Source organism: Mya arenaria, chromosome 12, assembly GCF_026914265.1.
Source record: "Mya arenaria isolate MELC-2E11 chromosome 12, ASM2691426v1".
Classification (NCBI taxonomy): domain Eukaryota; kingdom Metazoa; phylum Mollusca; class Bivalvia; order Myida; family Myidae; genus Mya; species Mya arenaria.
The window spans coordinates 48,089,889-48,105,696 of NC_069133.1; the positions used below are offsets into that span (position 1 = coordinate 48,089,889).

The 15,808-nt window shown below is 33.9% G+C and overlaps 1 protein-coding gene across 6 annotated transcripts in view; it reads right to left on the reverse strand.

Moving 5' to 3' along the window:
• Positions 1 to 15,808, reverse strand: part of LOC128210378 (contactin-5-like) — a 77,117-nt gene that overhangs the window by 50,538 nt on the left and 10,771 nt on the right. For all 6 annotated transcript variants that reach the window (XM_052914700.1, XM_052914698.1, XM_052914699.1 and 3 more), the window contains exons 3-7: positions 4,789 to 4,945; positions 3,847 to 3,980; positions 3,493 to 3,555; positions 2,256 to 2,476; positions 97 to 220 (exon numbers count right to left, since the gene is read on the reverse strand). In XM_052914700.1, the coding sequence (XP_052770660.1) occupies positions 97 to 220; positions 2,256 to 2,476; positions 3,493 to 3,555; positions 3,847 to 3,980; positions 4,789 to 4,945 (699 nt within the window). The remainder of the gene's footprint in view (positions 1 to 96; positions 221 to 2,255; positions 2,477 to 3,492; positions 3,556 to 3,846; positions 3,981 to 4,788; positions 4,946 to 15,808) is intronic.

Consider the following 15,808-nt stretch of genomic DNA (forward strand, 5'->3'; position numbering starts at 1 on the left):
CCATAAGAGTCACAGCAAGGGATTGGACCAGATACCTCACAGATGAGAGGTGGAAACAGTATACCACTAGGGTTAAAGACATCATGAAACACTTACGAAGGACCTCCACAGTAAAGTTCCAGTTGATTGAGCCAAGTTCGTTAGCTACAATGCAAGTGTAGTTCCCCTTGTCTTCCAGCGCAATGTCTTCAATTGTTAACTTCCAGCCTTCCTTTTTGTACTGAAAATATATGGGCGAATTAATGCATGAAAGTATGAAAATGTATGAGAATGAAAGTTTAAAAATATATGAGAACGAAAGTATGAAAATATATGAGAATGAAAGTATGAATATAGATGAGAATGAAAATATGAAAATGTATGAGAATTTTTTTGCATAACAGTAAAGGTAGTGAATTTTGACAGTTTGTAGTTCATTATGTAAGGGTTCTATAAGCATGATTCCTTTTTTTTCATTTCAACAGGCATTATGTTTGATTGTTTGATTTCAAATAAGTGTAAAAACATGTTCTAGATTTGATTTCCTTTCTTGATTCAGCCAATACGTTTTTTTATTACCGTGGTCACTGACCTTTTGGCCAGCAGTGACCTTGGCACTCTCACGGGGCAAAAAGGCTTTTTGCGCCAAAATTTAAATGGATTAATTTTGCCTCCTAAATTACCCTACGCCACCCAGCGGGGTTTTCAAAATGAAAACGGCAGGGGCAAATGGCTTTCTCATTTTTACAAACAGAAAGTGAGTAAATATTATTTTTTGATGGCAACCAGAAAGAACTCCAAGCCTGGGTCTGCAATTAAGGAGCCTGGCCTAACAATTGCCAGCGAACTTGTGAACGCCTCATTAAGACAACTTAGCAGATTTTCTCCCCATTCAAACAGTGTTCCGACTTAATCAAAGTGATTTTTCATGAGCATGTGTGATGATATACATGTTGGTTCACCCATAAGCTACCCAGATCTCTCTCTTTTAGATACCTCAAAGTTTGTCTTATGAAATAATATTTTCAAAAATAAACCTCATAAACCTCCTAAAATGATATTCTTTCTGATATTTTTTGAAAGAAATCATTGTTACTCAAAATAAGTGCGCAAAAAATTGCGCACCATTCAAAAAAAGGAATTTGCACCTAACTATCTTTGCACTGAAACAAAAACAACGGACTAGTTTTGTGTCATAGCAAGTCAGTTTAGTATTTCTAAAATGCATGTGCAAATCTTTGAATATATGAAATTTTACACTAATTCACCTAGTTGAAGGATTAACGAAAGCTGGCAAGGAATAGTTTTTAGGAGGCGGAATTATATTCCATCCGAAAGGCATTAATAAGTTCGGCCAAGTGGCAATACATAACATATGTTGAAAAAACTTTGGCGCTAGTTGCTTATTGCTTTCTAACAAATATTTCAGCTGTACCGAAAACCCGTAATGTTCCTAAGTCTCTGCCATCCGTCACAAATTAAGCAAAATTCAAAACAGACAAAGTTGAAATCAAAGGCAGCTTCAGTAACTGTATATTTACACACTGTGGTAATAATTTCGGGGAAAAGACAGATAGAGTTCAAGAAAAAAGCATAAACTGACAATTAGCATAATAAACGTTTCAAGACAATGCTTGTTAGACAGTAAAAACCTTTTCTGATCTTTTGCGTTCAAAGACACTCGTCCATCATTCACTTACAGCTTATTTAAATTCATTTGAACATGATCTAATTTAAATTCATGACATTGCTGATATAGATCTGAGACACTTATCCTATTGTTTTCATTTAACAGAATATCAGACTCATAAATAAACATTAGGCTCATAAAAAGATCAAAACTGGATTTAATTATTTGATTAAATAATAAATCTATTCCATGCTAAATCAATTTATTTTGAATTCATTTGATTAATTTCATTGCTGGCATTTTAAAGCAAAACTCAAATGATTCGATTTATAAATGGCGCACAACGTATATCATCACAGAGTAAACACCCCAACCATGACGTTTTTCAGACATCACTTGAGATATAACTCTCTAATTATTTAAGCCAGTACTATAGGCGCAAAAATACAGGTGTGTATTGTTTCTGACAACGTATGTACCAAGTTTCATTTGAAAACCTTAAAACAAGTTTTGAGTTATGGCCAGCATTAAAGTTTATGCAAAATGACTCTGATGACAACACCTAGGCCATGACATAACAATACTCTTGAGGTTTTGTCATTGAATAGCTAGGCCCAGAAAGTTTTCTTTCTTATATACTACCAACCTTGGAATTGCTGTAATTGATTGGCTGGAGCCCAGTTTGGCGCATATTGGGTTTATATGGCACATTTGGTTCCGGAATTCCGTTACTCAGTTTTGTTGTTCGGTACCATGTGATGTTCGCATCAGGATACCCTATTGCGTCGCAGTCCAGCGTCACGGATTTTGTTGCAGATCCGCTTACATAGTCGGAATAATCCTTCTTTCTTGAAAATGCTGGTTTACCTATGAAAACAAATAATAAAATATAGAACTTAAATGTAAGTGAATTGTCTCACATTCATATATAGAGCTCATACATAATTATGGTAAAAGTTTGACTGGTTTTTTTTTTATTAAATTGGCAAATAATGCTGTTCGAGGTTAGCTAAATGGACATGACAAAACTTAATTATTTTCTTTACAAAGCACTGCAAAAAAAATCAGGACATTATAAAATACGAAATAAAATATAATCTCCAAACAAAAACATGCCTGTCAGTCGGTTTAATTCAATAAATTTTGTTGGCGTGACCCAATTGTCTCAATCAAGAAGTGTTTTGTAATCTTAACACAGGCATCAATTATAATTTTATAAACACTGGAGCCAGGGTGATATTTTAACATGCACCATGGACTGTTGAGAGCCTGCTTTTTTCATCTGACATCTCTGGGAATATCACAGCAAGTTATTTTGTCAACATTGGCCAATTACTCATTTAGGCGATCAGAAATTTAAGGGTATGAGAGACATTAAAATGACATTAAAGGAGTTTACTCCATTTTTTAACCTTTTAATACACTTTAAAAGAAAAAAAAAGAATTTTAACGGCAATTCATAATGGAAAGGCTTGATCACAAACTTAGTAAACACAGCCAAACAAAAGTTCTTAGTTTCAACTAACATCTCAAAAAAAATGAGGAAGGTAGGCATATTTTTTCATTTTTCATTGTTCTTTTTTTCGAGAACGGTGATATATACCTTACTGACATCAGATTGGTTTATCACTATTGTAGAAAATCTTGAAAAAAAAAAAATGGTCAAAATTTAACATGTTCTCTCAAAAAATGCACATATTTTAGGAAATAACGAATGAAATAAGTGAAGGGTCAGGCGGAGAAAATAAGGCAGATCGGCTAAGTGGAAACATTTTTTTTTTTTTTTACACCTTATACAGAGTGTATGCTTGAAGACTACCCATGCCTTGAACATGGTTCTTGTTCTACAAAGAATAAAGTGTCAAATCCTAGAATTAACTTACTTTTCAGATCTTCAAAGATATCTTCAGGGACTTCAATGTAATAGTCAGGAGGCGTTGGACTTTCTGAAAAAAACATAAAAAGAATTATTGGTATCATTTCTATTTATTTACATTTGTCATAATAAAAAAACCTATCATCTAACCAACAAATGCAAGTTTGCTAGAAATTCATCACTTAGCAACAAAAAGGATTTGGTTTTTAAATACAATTCATTTAATTATTGTCACTATGAGTTTTTCTTCCTTCAGTGTTTTTTTTTTTGCAATTTTATCTTGATACCAGGGTGTTGTTTTACAAATTCTAAGAGGTGTTAAAACAGTCATTTATAAATGTACAATATTACCCCGACTCACCAGTATTGTTTAAAACTTTGAGAGTAAAGTTTCCCCAAAGGATCCCAAACCGGTTCCAAACTTTGCAGGCATAACTACCCGCGTCTTTGGGTTTAATATCTTTAAGATTCAGGGAATATTTGGCTATTTTGAACCTGAAAAAAACAACAACAGTATTTTCATTATTGAAAAAAAAAAATGTTTCACAATTTTTCAATTTTTTTAATTTTTGTTGACGAGACGAAAGCTGAAACTTGAATCATTTTCCTGTTAATTAATAAAATATGTCTTTGACAGGGTCTATATTCCCTTGTGGCCAGAGTCTGCATGTTTACTCAAGTCTTACATTTGAGGCTTAGACTCCAGACAAGCACATACTTTGAAGTCATAAATTATCTTCAATGTAATTATTGTTGACATAAATTGTGTAAATAACTGTTAAACATTCTACTTTGCAACATCTATTGCCAGTTTTACCATTATCACTCTTCTTGTAAAATCTGTACAATAAAATCATGATTTGCTGTTTTGAATCTTGAATTTCAAACTCAAGACTTGATACATTAGCGAATAAAGACATGTAAGTTTGGTTTGTGGTCACCAAGCAAGCGGGTTTCCCTATGGGTACTCCTGTTTCCCTCACTACTCAGGACCACATTCTCCCGTAATATCATGACAATAAGGGTGATTAATATAATATTGTTACAACTTGTTTCACAATCGTTGCTAACTGAATAAGTTTCAACAAGTAAAAATAGACCAAGGACATACTGGCCTAATGAAATAAGAAGGCTGTAAATTCCTTTTTGTCTTCTGGCATTGGTTAAAGAAGGTGAAGAAGAGCATGAAGGGCAGTGGTCGCTTGTTGAAAACTATGATCCCAAAAACTGACTTGCTCATACATGTCTTATTTAAATGGTTGGGAAATTACATAGGACGGATAGACAAGTATTGGATGATTACCTTTTGGACGGTCCTAGACGTTCTCCATTTGCATACCACTCGATGAAGGGTTTGGGGGCTCCCTTATACCTGCACAGGAGTTTGGTGGAGTCGTTGACATATACCTGTCGATCACGCAACAATATCGAGGACCATTCAGGAGCAGAACCATCCGAGCCTGAAAATGCATCAAAGAAAAAAAGTATAATCTCTTTTTTCCATCTTCGTTGACTGCGTTTTAGAACTTTCTTTTTATTAAAACTGAAAATCATCAAGGGGGACAACTGCCGTATTTCTCAGGACAGTTCAAGAGGAGGTAATTTGCTATTTTCAAATAATCACCTTATAAACTGTGGCTGCAGCATTTTGTGTTACATCAGTCTGCCATATTTATCACAAAGGAGATAATTGTTTGCAATAACCAAGGCTGATAGACAGATAAACATCATCCTTTTATTGTAGTGTATCTCACTCACGTCCCTCCCTGAGGCTTCGGAAATACAAACAAAAACACTTTTGTATCTCCATCCATAGCTAGGAGTGTTTCTCAATTTGTGTTATTTTTTCTCCTTTTTTATCTATCTCTTTTAGCAATAATCATATCTGTTTAAATCTTATTCAAGCTGTATTTTGTTTTATGTGAGAAAATAATTATCTCTTTAAGACCATCTCAGTTTAAGACATGTCGATGAATATGTCTGAAAAGCTACCCTATTTCTAACAGGCAAATTATTTATTTTGAGGTGTTAAGAAAGAAAGAAATTATTTATGTAACCCAAATGCGATGAAAAAACTTGAGCTTTAAAATGGATATTATCGTTATTTTATGTCTATTAAACTGTCAGCATAATTGAGAGTGCGATTATTTTAAATACTCATCTTCTTTTGAGAAACATCCGGCAACAAACTGTAAAATTATCATATTTATTGTATTCTCGCGAAGCCCTAGTTATCAAATTTAAGATTTCTGCAGATCAAGATTTTAATGCACAAAAGCATAATTCAGTGCAAACATTTTATAATGATCCAAAATTTATACGAGAATATTATCTCTAAACACAGGAAATGCTATTATGCTGGTTGGCAATCAAACATCGAGGCTATCTTGTGTGCCATCCTCAATGTGTTGTCACCTCTGACTTCGGCACATTTTAAATGCAAAGTTATTTACTGATCTAAACTTGTGTCAACAGTTTTTAATGCTTCATAAATGTACCTGACGACATAAATTCATATTCTGCATTCCTAAATATGACTTTAACAAGCATAATATCATTATGTAACATGAAAGACATTACCAACACTAATTGATATTAACAATTTATTTCATTAAGGAAACTAGTGTCTGCATTAATTCAATACTAGTTATTTAGCAACTGCATGTGACCATGTCTCTGCCATCCAGCAAAGATAATACAGGACCAAGGTTTTTATTATTTCTTCGGCAGAAATCTTTATATTTAACTCAATAAAACAATTATGTAATTTCAGTGAAAGGAAATGCTTATGTACATGTGTGAGCAGACAAAAGGAATATTTGGGCCTGACAGGTTCAAAGGTTGGATGTTACATGGAAACCTTAGCCGAGAATGTGCAACATGACCTCCAAGCCATTCATATCTAAGATTTCATTATTTCATGAAACACACAAATTAATGACTTCCTCTGCCTTTATTTCTTTACGATGCTGCATGAATACCAGCTTACACCTGGGATAGGTCTTCTTGACTTGATTGGCAAATAAAGGGATTTTTATGGGACTCAACCACAAATGTTGGGTTAGAGGCCTGACTCTTTATTCAGCAAATTTCATTTCCTGTTTTTGTGGAACTAACCCACAACTTTAGGGTAAGGGCCCCCTGACTCTTTATTCAGCAAATTTCATTTCCTGTTTTTGTGGAACTAACCCACAACTTTAGGGTAAGGGCCCCCTGACTCTTTATTCAGCAAATTTCATTTCCTGTTTTTGTGGAACTCACCCACAACTTTGGGGTAAGGGCCCCCTGACTCTTAATTCAGCAAATTTCATTTCCTGTTTTTGTGGAACTCACCCACAACTTTGGGGTAAGGGCCCCCTGACTCTTTATTCAGCAAATTTCATTTCCTGTTTTTGTGGAACTCACCCACAACTTTGGAGTAAGGGCCCCCTAACTCTTTATTCAGCAAATTTCATTTCCTGTTTTTGTGGAACTCACCCACAACTTTGGGGTAAGGGCCCCCTAACTCTTTATTCAGCAAATTTCATTTCCTGTTTTTGTGGAACTCACCCACAACTTTGGGGTAAGGGCCCCCTAACTCTTTATTCAGCAAATTTCATTTCCTGTTTTTGTGGAACTCACCCACAACTTTGGGGTAAGGGCCCCCTGACTCTTTATTCAGCAAATTGCATTTCCTGTTTTTGTGGAACTCACCCACAACTTTGGGGTAAGGGCCCCCTGACTCTTTATTCAGCAAATTTCATTTCCTGTTTTTGTGGAACTCACCCACAACTTTGGGGTAAGGGCCCCCTGACTCTTTATTCAGCAAATTTCATTTCCTGTTTTTGTGGAACTCACCCACAACTTTGGGGTAAGGGCCCCCTGACTCTTTATTCAGCAAATTTCATTTCCTGTTTTTGTGGAACTCACCCACAACTTTGGAGTAAGGGCCCCCTAACTCTTTATTCAGCATATTTCATTTCCTACATGTATCCGATCTTCATCTCAAACCAAGTGCAAATCTGGTGTAAATTTTAAAGGCTTTACAAAGTACACCAATTTTCTCAGTAAATCATCCAAAACAGCCCCATAAAACAAAATTTTCAAATTGATAAAATCAAATTTCATACTATTTACTATCAAAGTTTTAACACCAGCCCAACAGCAGTGAATTAGTTTTACAAAGCAATGTAAACCAAGAATGTAAAGAATTCTTTTGAACCATTTTTACATTATTGAAACAAAATGTGAAAGATGTTTTTTCTCTCAGGGAAAATAAACACTGTGCATTCTTTTTATATAAGGGTACTTTATATAAGGGTACTTCCAATGTAATAATTCTACCAAATGAACTTTCAGAAAATCCCCCTAATGGTGTCAGTAAACCGGCTGACATTAAGTAGACACATTTTCGAACAAAATTCATGTGGACCAATTTTCCTCTAAATTCTATTGAAAATGACATCAGAAATATATGTCAGCTTTAATTTGACACTACTTTGAATTCCAACAACGGTGTAGACATATACATGACATATTCAGCGTTTTGAATGCTAATTAACGACCAAATAATTGCTTTGTTATGGAAAATGTAACCATTTAAAGTAAAGTAAAGACACAAACCGCATTTCTCTAGAGATTTATAATAATATCATAATTTTGTTGTCGAGCTGGTATGACTGAAATATTTCATGAGTCACTTTCTGTTCAAAACACTTTTCCAGATATATACATTACATTATTTTTTTGTTGTTCAAATGATCAGCAAATTTAAATACTTCAACATTTAAAATAAGCTATTTATTTTTCAAAAGAGCCATAAAAACTCACTGACACAAAAAAAATAAACCCTACTGATAACCGCTAACCCTAATTTCTGTTTTTTTGCAATAAACATATTTGAAATTTAGACTGGTTTATCTTATCATCATATATTTAGGTGTCAGACTGGATATTAGCTCTGAGTATGCTAGCAGTCAACTCTCTGATACTAAATAAACCTAGCACTTCTACAGATGTTCCAGGAAACAAGCAAATATATGTCCTAGCTAACCACTTGCTGACTGTATTCACAAATGATTTTTATCTTTTTGAACAATTTGAGATTACAGATAATGTAGCATAGATCACTGATAAATGTTCTATTATTATAATAACATGTGGTGATTGTTTTATTTTATCAGAAATGAAATATAAGCTTTCAACAGCTAAACTTCATGTTCTGGTTAATAAACTTTGGTAAGCAATTTTCCTTGAGCCCTTTCAAAGCAATCACGATTTCTGGGAAGAAGCCATTACGCTGTAAAAATAAAAGCATCAAAATAACTGCGCAGTTGTGTCACATGAATTTTAAAATAACCAAAGATTACGGCAACAGGTAAAATTTAAATTCAACACCGCGCACCTGTACTTTAATCTGTAACTGGGGTGATCGAAATCTTAAATCCCCTTATTCAAGTGCCCATCTCTATTCACAGGGAGTGCTTTACCCTTTCTTAAAGCAAACAATATCATGTCGGCAGAAATATTGCCACAATATGGTAACTGCTTATAGAAATTCATAATTTTACCACATTATTGTACAGTAACCATGACATTTTTGAGTCACTCGGGTTTATCTTTACACAATCCCTTATACTTTACACAAAGAAGGTTCGTTTCTACCCACGGTGAGCCCTAGGAAAACATCCTGTACCGCTATTGTACCAGTCAAGATAAAATCTCATAGACTGTGCTAAACTTGGAGTTACCTTCAAAACCAATTTTCTACTATAACGCATCAGGTGTGAAAACAACGAAGAAGCTTTTATATGGTTTTAAAACCCCAAATTCAATGACACATGAATAAAACTGGTATAAAGTCTTACAAATTTTAATACTATGGCAACTATTTATCATTAATTCTTTATATCAGTTTAAAGACTCCACGGCTATGATATGAAAGAGAGGTGAAAACCCATTAAATCTCCATTGAATATCAAACCTAAATCAACAGCTTGATGGCTGAACACAGTAGCTTTGTAGCTAGCAAAAAAATGGAGGCTGCTCACTCCACAAAATGAAATTTAATTGTGTCGACTTCTTCATCATAATACTTATCTGTGTCACTTTTATGACATTTTACAATCGCTCCAATGAATGTAGCTTATTAAAATTCAAACATTCAGACTGCCTTGGTTGCTTTTTTTGAGCATTGTGAGTAAATTCAGCCCATTAAAATGACGGTTAATTTATTTTCTATCGAAAATATGGCCATCCTAAAATCATGCTTTAAAACGTTCAAATGTTAATTAAAATATTTCATATATATGAGATGTAATAAGTCAGTCTAAACTTCAGTACAAAGACATTGATTTTATCCATATCTTTTTTTCTTCTATTTTAGTAATGACACAAGACTTTATTAAAACTACACATTATATTCAAACAAGGTGATACAAATGAAGAAATTATTCAAAGAATGAAGACGTGACTATAATCTTTATCTTATTCACCGATTTTAAATCATTGGTGAAATAATCATGACGAAAAGATAGAATAGAAGCTGAATCTTCCCGTTAAAAATATTTTCCGGTCATGCCCGAATTGCAAGGAAATTGTCTAAGAGTCTGCTGTGTACTTATGATTAATGAGTTTAAGGGCAAGAAATGAAAGTAACGGCAACGATTTATCACCAGAAAGTATGCTAATGTTTGTATACCTAAATTGCCACTTTTAACAACTTTGTTATGTTCAGAATGCAGCAGAACTAACAAACATATGGGAATCCGAAATACTTCCTGCAAGATCTAGGAAGAACAGAGATTTTTCCTCATACAAAAATCCTGCATTCGAACGACACTACACAGAGTTCCTGCAATAGAATTTATCGTGCCTTCAATTAAATAAATAAATGCCTATTCTTATTAAAGAAATTCTAAAGAATTCCAGTTGAAACCTAAACATTGTGGATTTAACTTAGGACTCCCTTTGTGAATTTTTCGTTAAGATGTTTGTTTTCTTGGCAAAAAACAAATTCAACATTGGCTCAAATCAGTCAATAGACAAAATATCCAGTGACTGAATTCTGGGGCTTTTTCGAATTTCTTATGCCAAGAACTTTTGGTTAAAAATTTGGACTTGTTCGTCCAAAAATAAAATATTCCTGACTGAACATCAGTGAAAATTGACTGACTAGACATCAAATGTCAAATGAATAAAATAACTGATAACATACACTCAGACACATATTCAATTGTTTTCCTGCCACTGTCTTCAATTGTTCCAGAATGAAGACCTCAGACACTTCTTATGCCATCAGTGGCAATAAAAATAAATTAAGCAACAAATACAGCTATTGCCCAGTGCCAATAACTGATAAAGGATAACAGGATAATTACAAGATAATAGGATGAATTACTACTTCTGTGCACCCTACTGACTTATTCCTGCATATAATATTCTTTATATACCTGATGGTATAAACCTGATCTATCATAGCAATTATCAGGCCAGGTTGGAGATTAATGATATTATGTAACCTTGTTACCATTATGTAACCTTGTTATTTTACCATAAGATCTAAAGTACTAGCAGTATTTGATGATGAGCATCTTATATCCAATCTTTCACTAGTCTGAAGTGGATGGTCAAGAGGGATGGAAGTATACCACCCTGAATTTTTACAACTACTTGTCGACTACTTATCTGAGGCAAAGCATGTGAAAATTAAACGAAAACACAAACATTTACACTGTGGTATCGCAGCGGGATGACACAAAGACAGTTTGTATACGGAGTAAATAGTTGAAAACAAATCTCCTCACTTCGTTAAAATCTAGAACCTGACCACCCTCCATGGTGATTCATGATTGCAAATTCAAATTCTATGGTGACTGGCCATTTTAAGGCGAGAAATAGGAAACATTCCTCATTTTTGTCTTTCATAATCTAACAAATCTCCAATGAATGTGGACAATGTCCATAGGCCAAACTTGACATAGAGATGAAACAAAACGGAAGGTATATGTATATATATTTCCTTGTTTTCTTGTCCATTGTATTTTCATCTATACTTTGTTTAATTGTTTGAAAACTTCAAGTCACAAGACATGAAGTTAACTGAATATGAACGACCCTGCAATTATCTTGAATAGAAATACTACCTTACAGTGTGTACCTAAAATAATATATGTTGTTAGAGTAAATGAAGATCTGCCCCATCCCACTGGCAGCATTTTGGCCATCACAGTGATTGTGTTCAAAGTGTATATGATTTGAGAAAGAAGCGACTGCAATTCCCTGTCAAGATTTGAAGAAACAGAGTGAGATGCAAGAGGTCCGGTTGCTAACCTTAAACCCTCCCCCACCCCTCCCCAGACCCCTTTGCTCCTTGAAAAACAACAATAGAAATACATGCTTGTAAGCTTGTAATAGTGGGCTATCTTGTCCTGCAATCACTGCTATCTCTGTTGAGATGCACCTTGCCGCCTTGCGGCTATCTGTGAGCAATTAGTGCTGTTGTTCTTGCCAATTAGAACCCCACTGATAACAACATGTACCCTCTAGCCCTCCCTGCCTGATAAATATCTCCACAAGCATATGGAATCTTTAGCTTTTTGCAAGGTGACCAGTTAATTTACATCAGATCTTTCAATGTCTCTACAGTTTTACCTTACACACTAAGACCCATCTTGTTTCTTTCCTAATCATATCCCATTTTTCTGTAGTCCTGATAGTAATTTTTACTTTTGAGCTTTTATCATATGAAAACTTATAAATCATGCTTACATCAGATTCTGTAAAATCATAATAATTTAACCTTCGTTGAAAAACAGATGTTGTGTTATTGTTTAGAATATTAATTGTACATCTGAATTATCAATATCCAAATCATGAAGTCGTTAATAATTTTGACGTTTTTGCATATTATCTGTATTCAAAAATACATATAAATAAAGTGAGTCATACATTCACATTCATAAATTATACTTTCATTATAGTAAATAAATTGTAAATTCATAAACAACTTGAACAGATGTTACGGTAAATACATATAAACTAAAGAATGGAATGGTATCAATCGATGCTGGTGAAAGACCTTTTTGCCAGATTTTTTTCCATTTTTTGGGGGGCAAACTTGATAGAGAATTTGGACACCAGTTTCTTCCAGACAATAATTGTCATAATGAAGGTTAAATTACACTATAATTTGATCAATTAATCCTGACATTGTGTAAAGACGGCATGCAACATCAGTATTATATCGCACATTGGTGCATCACGTTTCCAAAATGGTTCGAAACTGACACAGCGAAATATTTAAATCTAGTTCATTCATGCAAAGTATAATAGTCAACGTTCGTTTTTGTATTGTGTGTCAAACAAAAAACTTTTATAAGCTAAAATGCAATGAAAAAAACGATGGTGGTCCTTTGTCAAAATAAAATACAACTGTGATTTGTTTTGAATATATAAATTTAAAATTTTGCCTTACAAGTCATACTAACCTTTTCCAAAAGTGAATACAGTTATACATTAAAGTGCTCAAAACGACATTTAATTAGACAAATTCTGTTACATCATTCTAAAAATTAGCGTAAAATATGCATGGAATTTTTTACTACTGTACAACATAAGCATACTCAAAACAAGAATTTACGCAATCAATTACAGATGTTGCTTGTGACATTATTTCAGCTCATATTTATACGGACTAACTCGCGCGAACGTTCCCAATATGGTGCCAAAATGGGACTCGTTGTCTCTTTTATTCCTTTGACATGTTCTTTTATGATGAAATTCATTAGAACAGATTAAGCCTGGTGTTGTATTGACAAGATGACGTCATCTTAAAAACTATCAGAGATATAGTTTCTTTGAAACACATCATATTTCTATTATTTTTACTAAACTGCAAAACAATAATGCATCGAAACACATTAATAAAGTTTTACACAAAAGTATATCGCGTATTCGTACAATAAACAAATGTAGGTACACATTTTATATATTCACTTATATTAATATAAACAATTTGAAAATATTACTTCATGACTGTTTTAACATCATATGTGCTCAAATTTCAAAAACGTTACATGTATCATAAAAGTATTTATTGGTGATTATTTTTGTTGTCAAAAGAAAAGTCAAACTCATATATTTGTCATTAAATTTCAACTGAAAGTTGTTATTTCCATATAAAACTGCATTATTTTGATACAACCTGATTTCCTATCAAAGCATCTTTATATTATATCAACATTATGTGATTTCAGTTTTATTCCCCATCCTCCAAAATGGCCGTCTCAGTTCAGTAATGATGCAAATTGTCCAAATTGGAAAATTTACCCATTTATGATGAGAAGCTAATGCCGCGAGACTTTTGATCATTGAAAGATTAACTATAAATTAGACAGATTTCTACTGTATTAACAACTTTGATATACTAATGAACAAAGAGGCTTTTAGTTTTATCACATCAACATGAATTTATCTGCAAGGTAAAACTCTTACTTAATTTCATCTACTTGGTATGAACTGTTACCCCCCAAAATATATATATGCTAACAAATTATGACAAATGCAGAACATATGACAAAGTTTAAAGTAATACTCTATAATTATTATATACACAAAAATGATCCCTATAAATGGTAAGGGTCATCAGGCCTTTTTCTTAGTATTATGGGAAGAAGAACTTCAATTTGGAAACAATTCACACTAACATCACTGAATTGGGATTTGAAGTTCTAGGATTAACTTGTCAAAACATTGATTTAAGAGAATTTTGCCATTCAAGTAATGGGTCAGATTATCTTATGTTGTTCCCCCCCCCCCCATTGTTATTTTGATCATTACAGGGGAGGTCCTTTTGCTTATGTTGTAATAACTTGTGGCCTGACCCATTTGTCTCCCCCCCCCCCCCGAAACAGGTCACGGGGTATACCAGGTGGACGCGCAGTGCCGAGTGGATGCTGTGGTTTTGTTTTCGCGCCAAATATGGCAGGGAATGGGCCTTACCTAGGATGTCCATGGGGTGCAGGGGTATTTGGAAGGTAGTTTGTCACCGCAAGACAGGAATTTTAAATGGGATTTGGACCAAAAGTCAAAGTCCCCGCTATTCCCTAGACCTTGGGAGGCCGTGGTAACAATTGACTGGTATATTAAGACATAATTTTCTGGTACCTTTTCCCTTTCTCTGATGGACAACAGCATCTATTACAGATTTTTACATACATCTCTTCTTGAAATTCAAACAAAAATATCTCACCAAAATTCACCACAAAGTGTATCAGTAAAATAGGAACAACTAATATAAGTATTCAAAAAAGCTGATTAAGAATGTGAAACCCCTGTTGTATTTTAATTAGCAGGAATTTCTTTATCTGCGCCCTATCAACCTCAGCCAGGAGTCTATCAAAATTTCTCCCATTTTTTTGTTCATTTCAGATAAAACTTTCCCCAATTTATGTACTTTTGAAAGATAGTCAGCCGATGAAACTGATGTACAGCCTTCGCTATAATTATGATGTGATGTAACTTGTATTATAGAGAAATGTTATTCCGGCTAATCAGCATTAGATACACACAAATTTTTTTATTAATTAACTCGATAACATGTTATCTGTTTTGCAATACTAGTAAATGGTTATTAACTATCTGAATAATTAATACCGATATAACATTCACAAAAATAGATAGCAAAAATTCAACAAAACACCATTGTTTTAACTTTGATATCAGCTTAACACAATAATCTACTCTAGTTATACATATTTACACTGAATGCCCTCTAGAAAACACACCATTGGGAACAAGCCTGCAATTCCAGGAAGAAAGACTCATGTTTTATCTTAACAATACACCAGGCCGGGCCTGTAACAGATGGGATTCTTTGACGGGACACAGTTGGACAACATACATTTGGTTTGCAGGATCACAAGAATGATTTATAATTCAAGGCTTTTTTCTTAGAAAATGTTCAGACACCATATTGCATCATATTTTTCTTAACAATCTGTTCAGAAATCATATTCAAGGTCTTAGTGCACAGTGTTACTCCATATATCAACACCTCCAACAAGATTGACGAGACGCCATTGGTCCAGGACTAGTCACGTGGTGACCCAATATTTTTCTGTATTAGGTCTAACTAATCTTTAAAGCATACCAGGATGGCACCTATTTTCCGATTGCGACTCCGTCAATGACACAAAGACCATCTTTGAATAAAAAATCATTGAAAACTGGACACAATTAAAGTTACCTCAAAGATATGGTCCGTAAACAACATACATGTATTAAATATTTATATACTAGTACGCAAAATAACCATTAAATATTTATCATGTTCCTGTGAATTT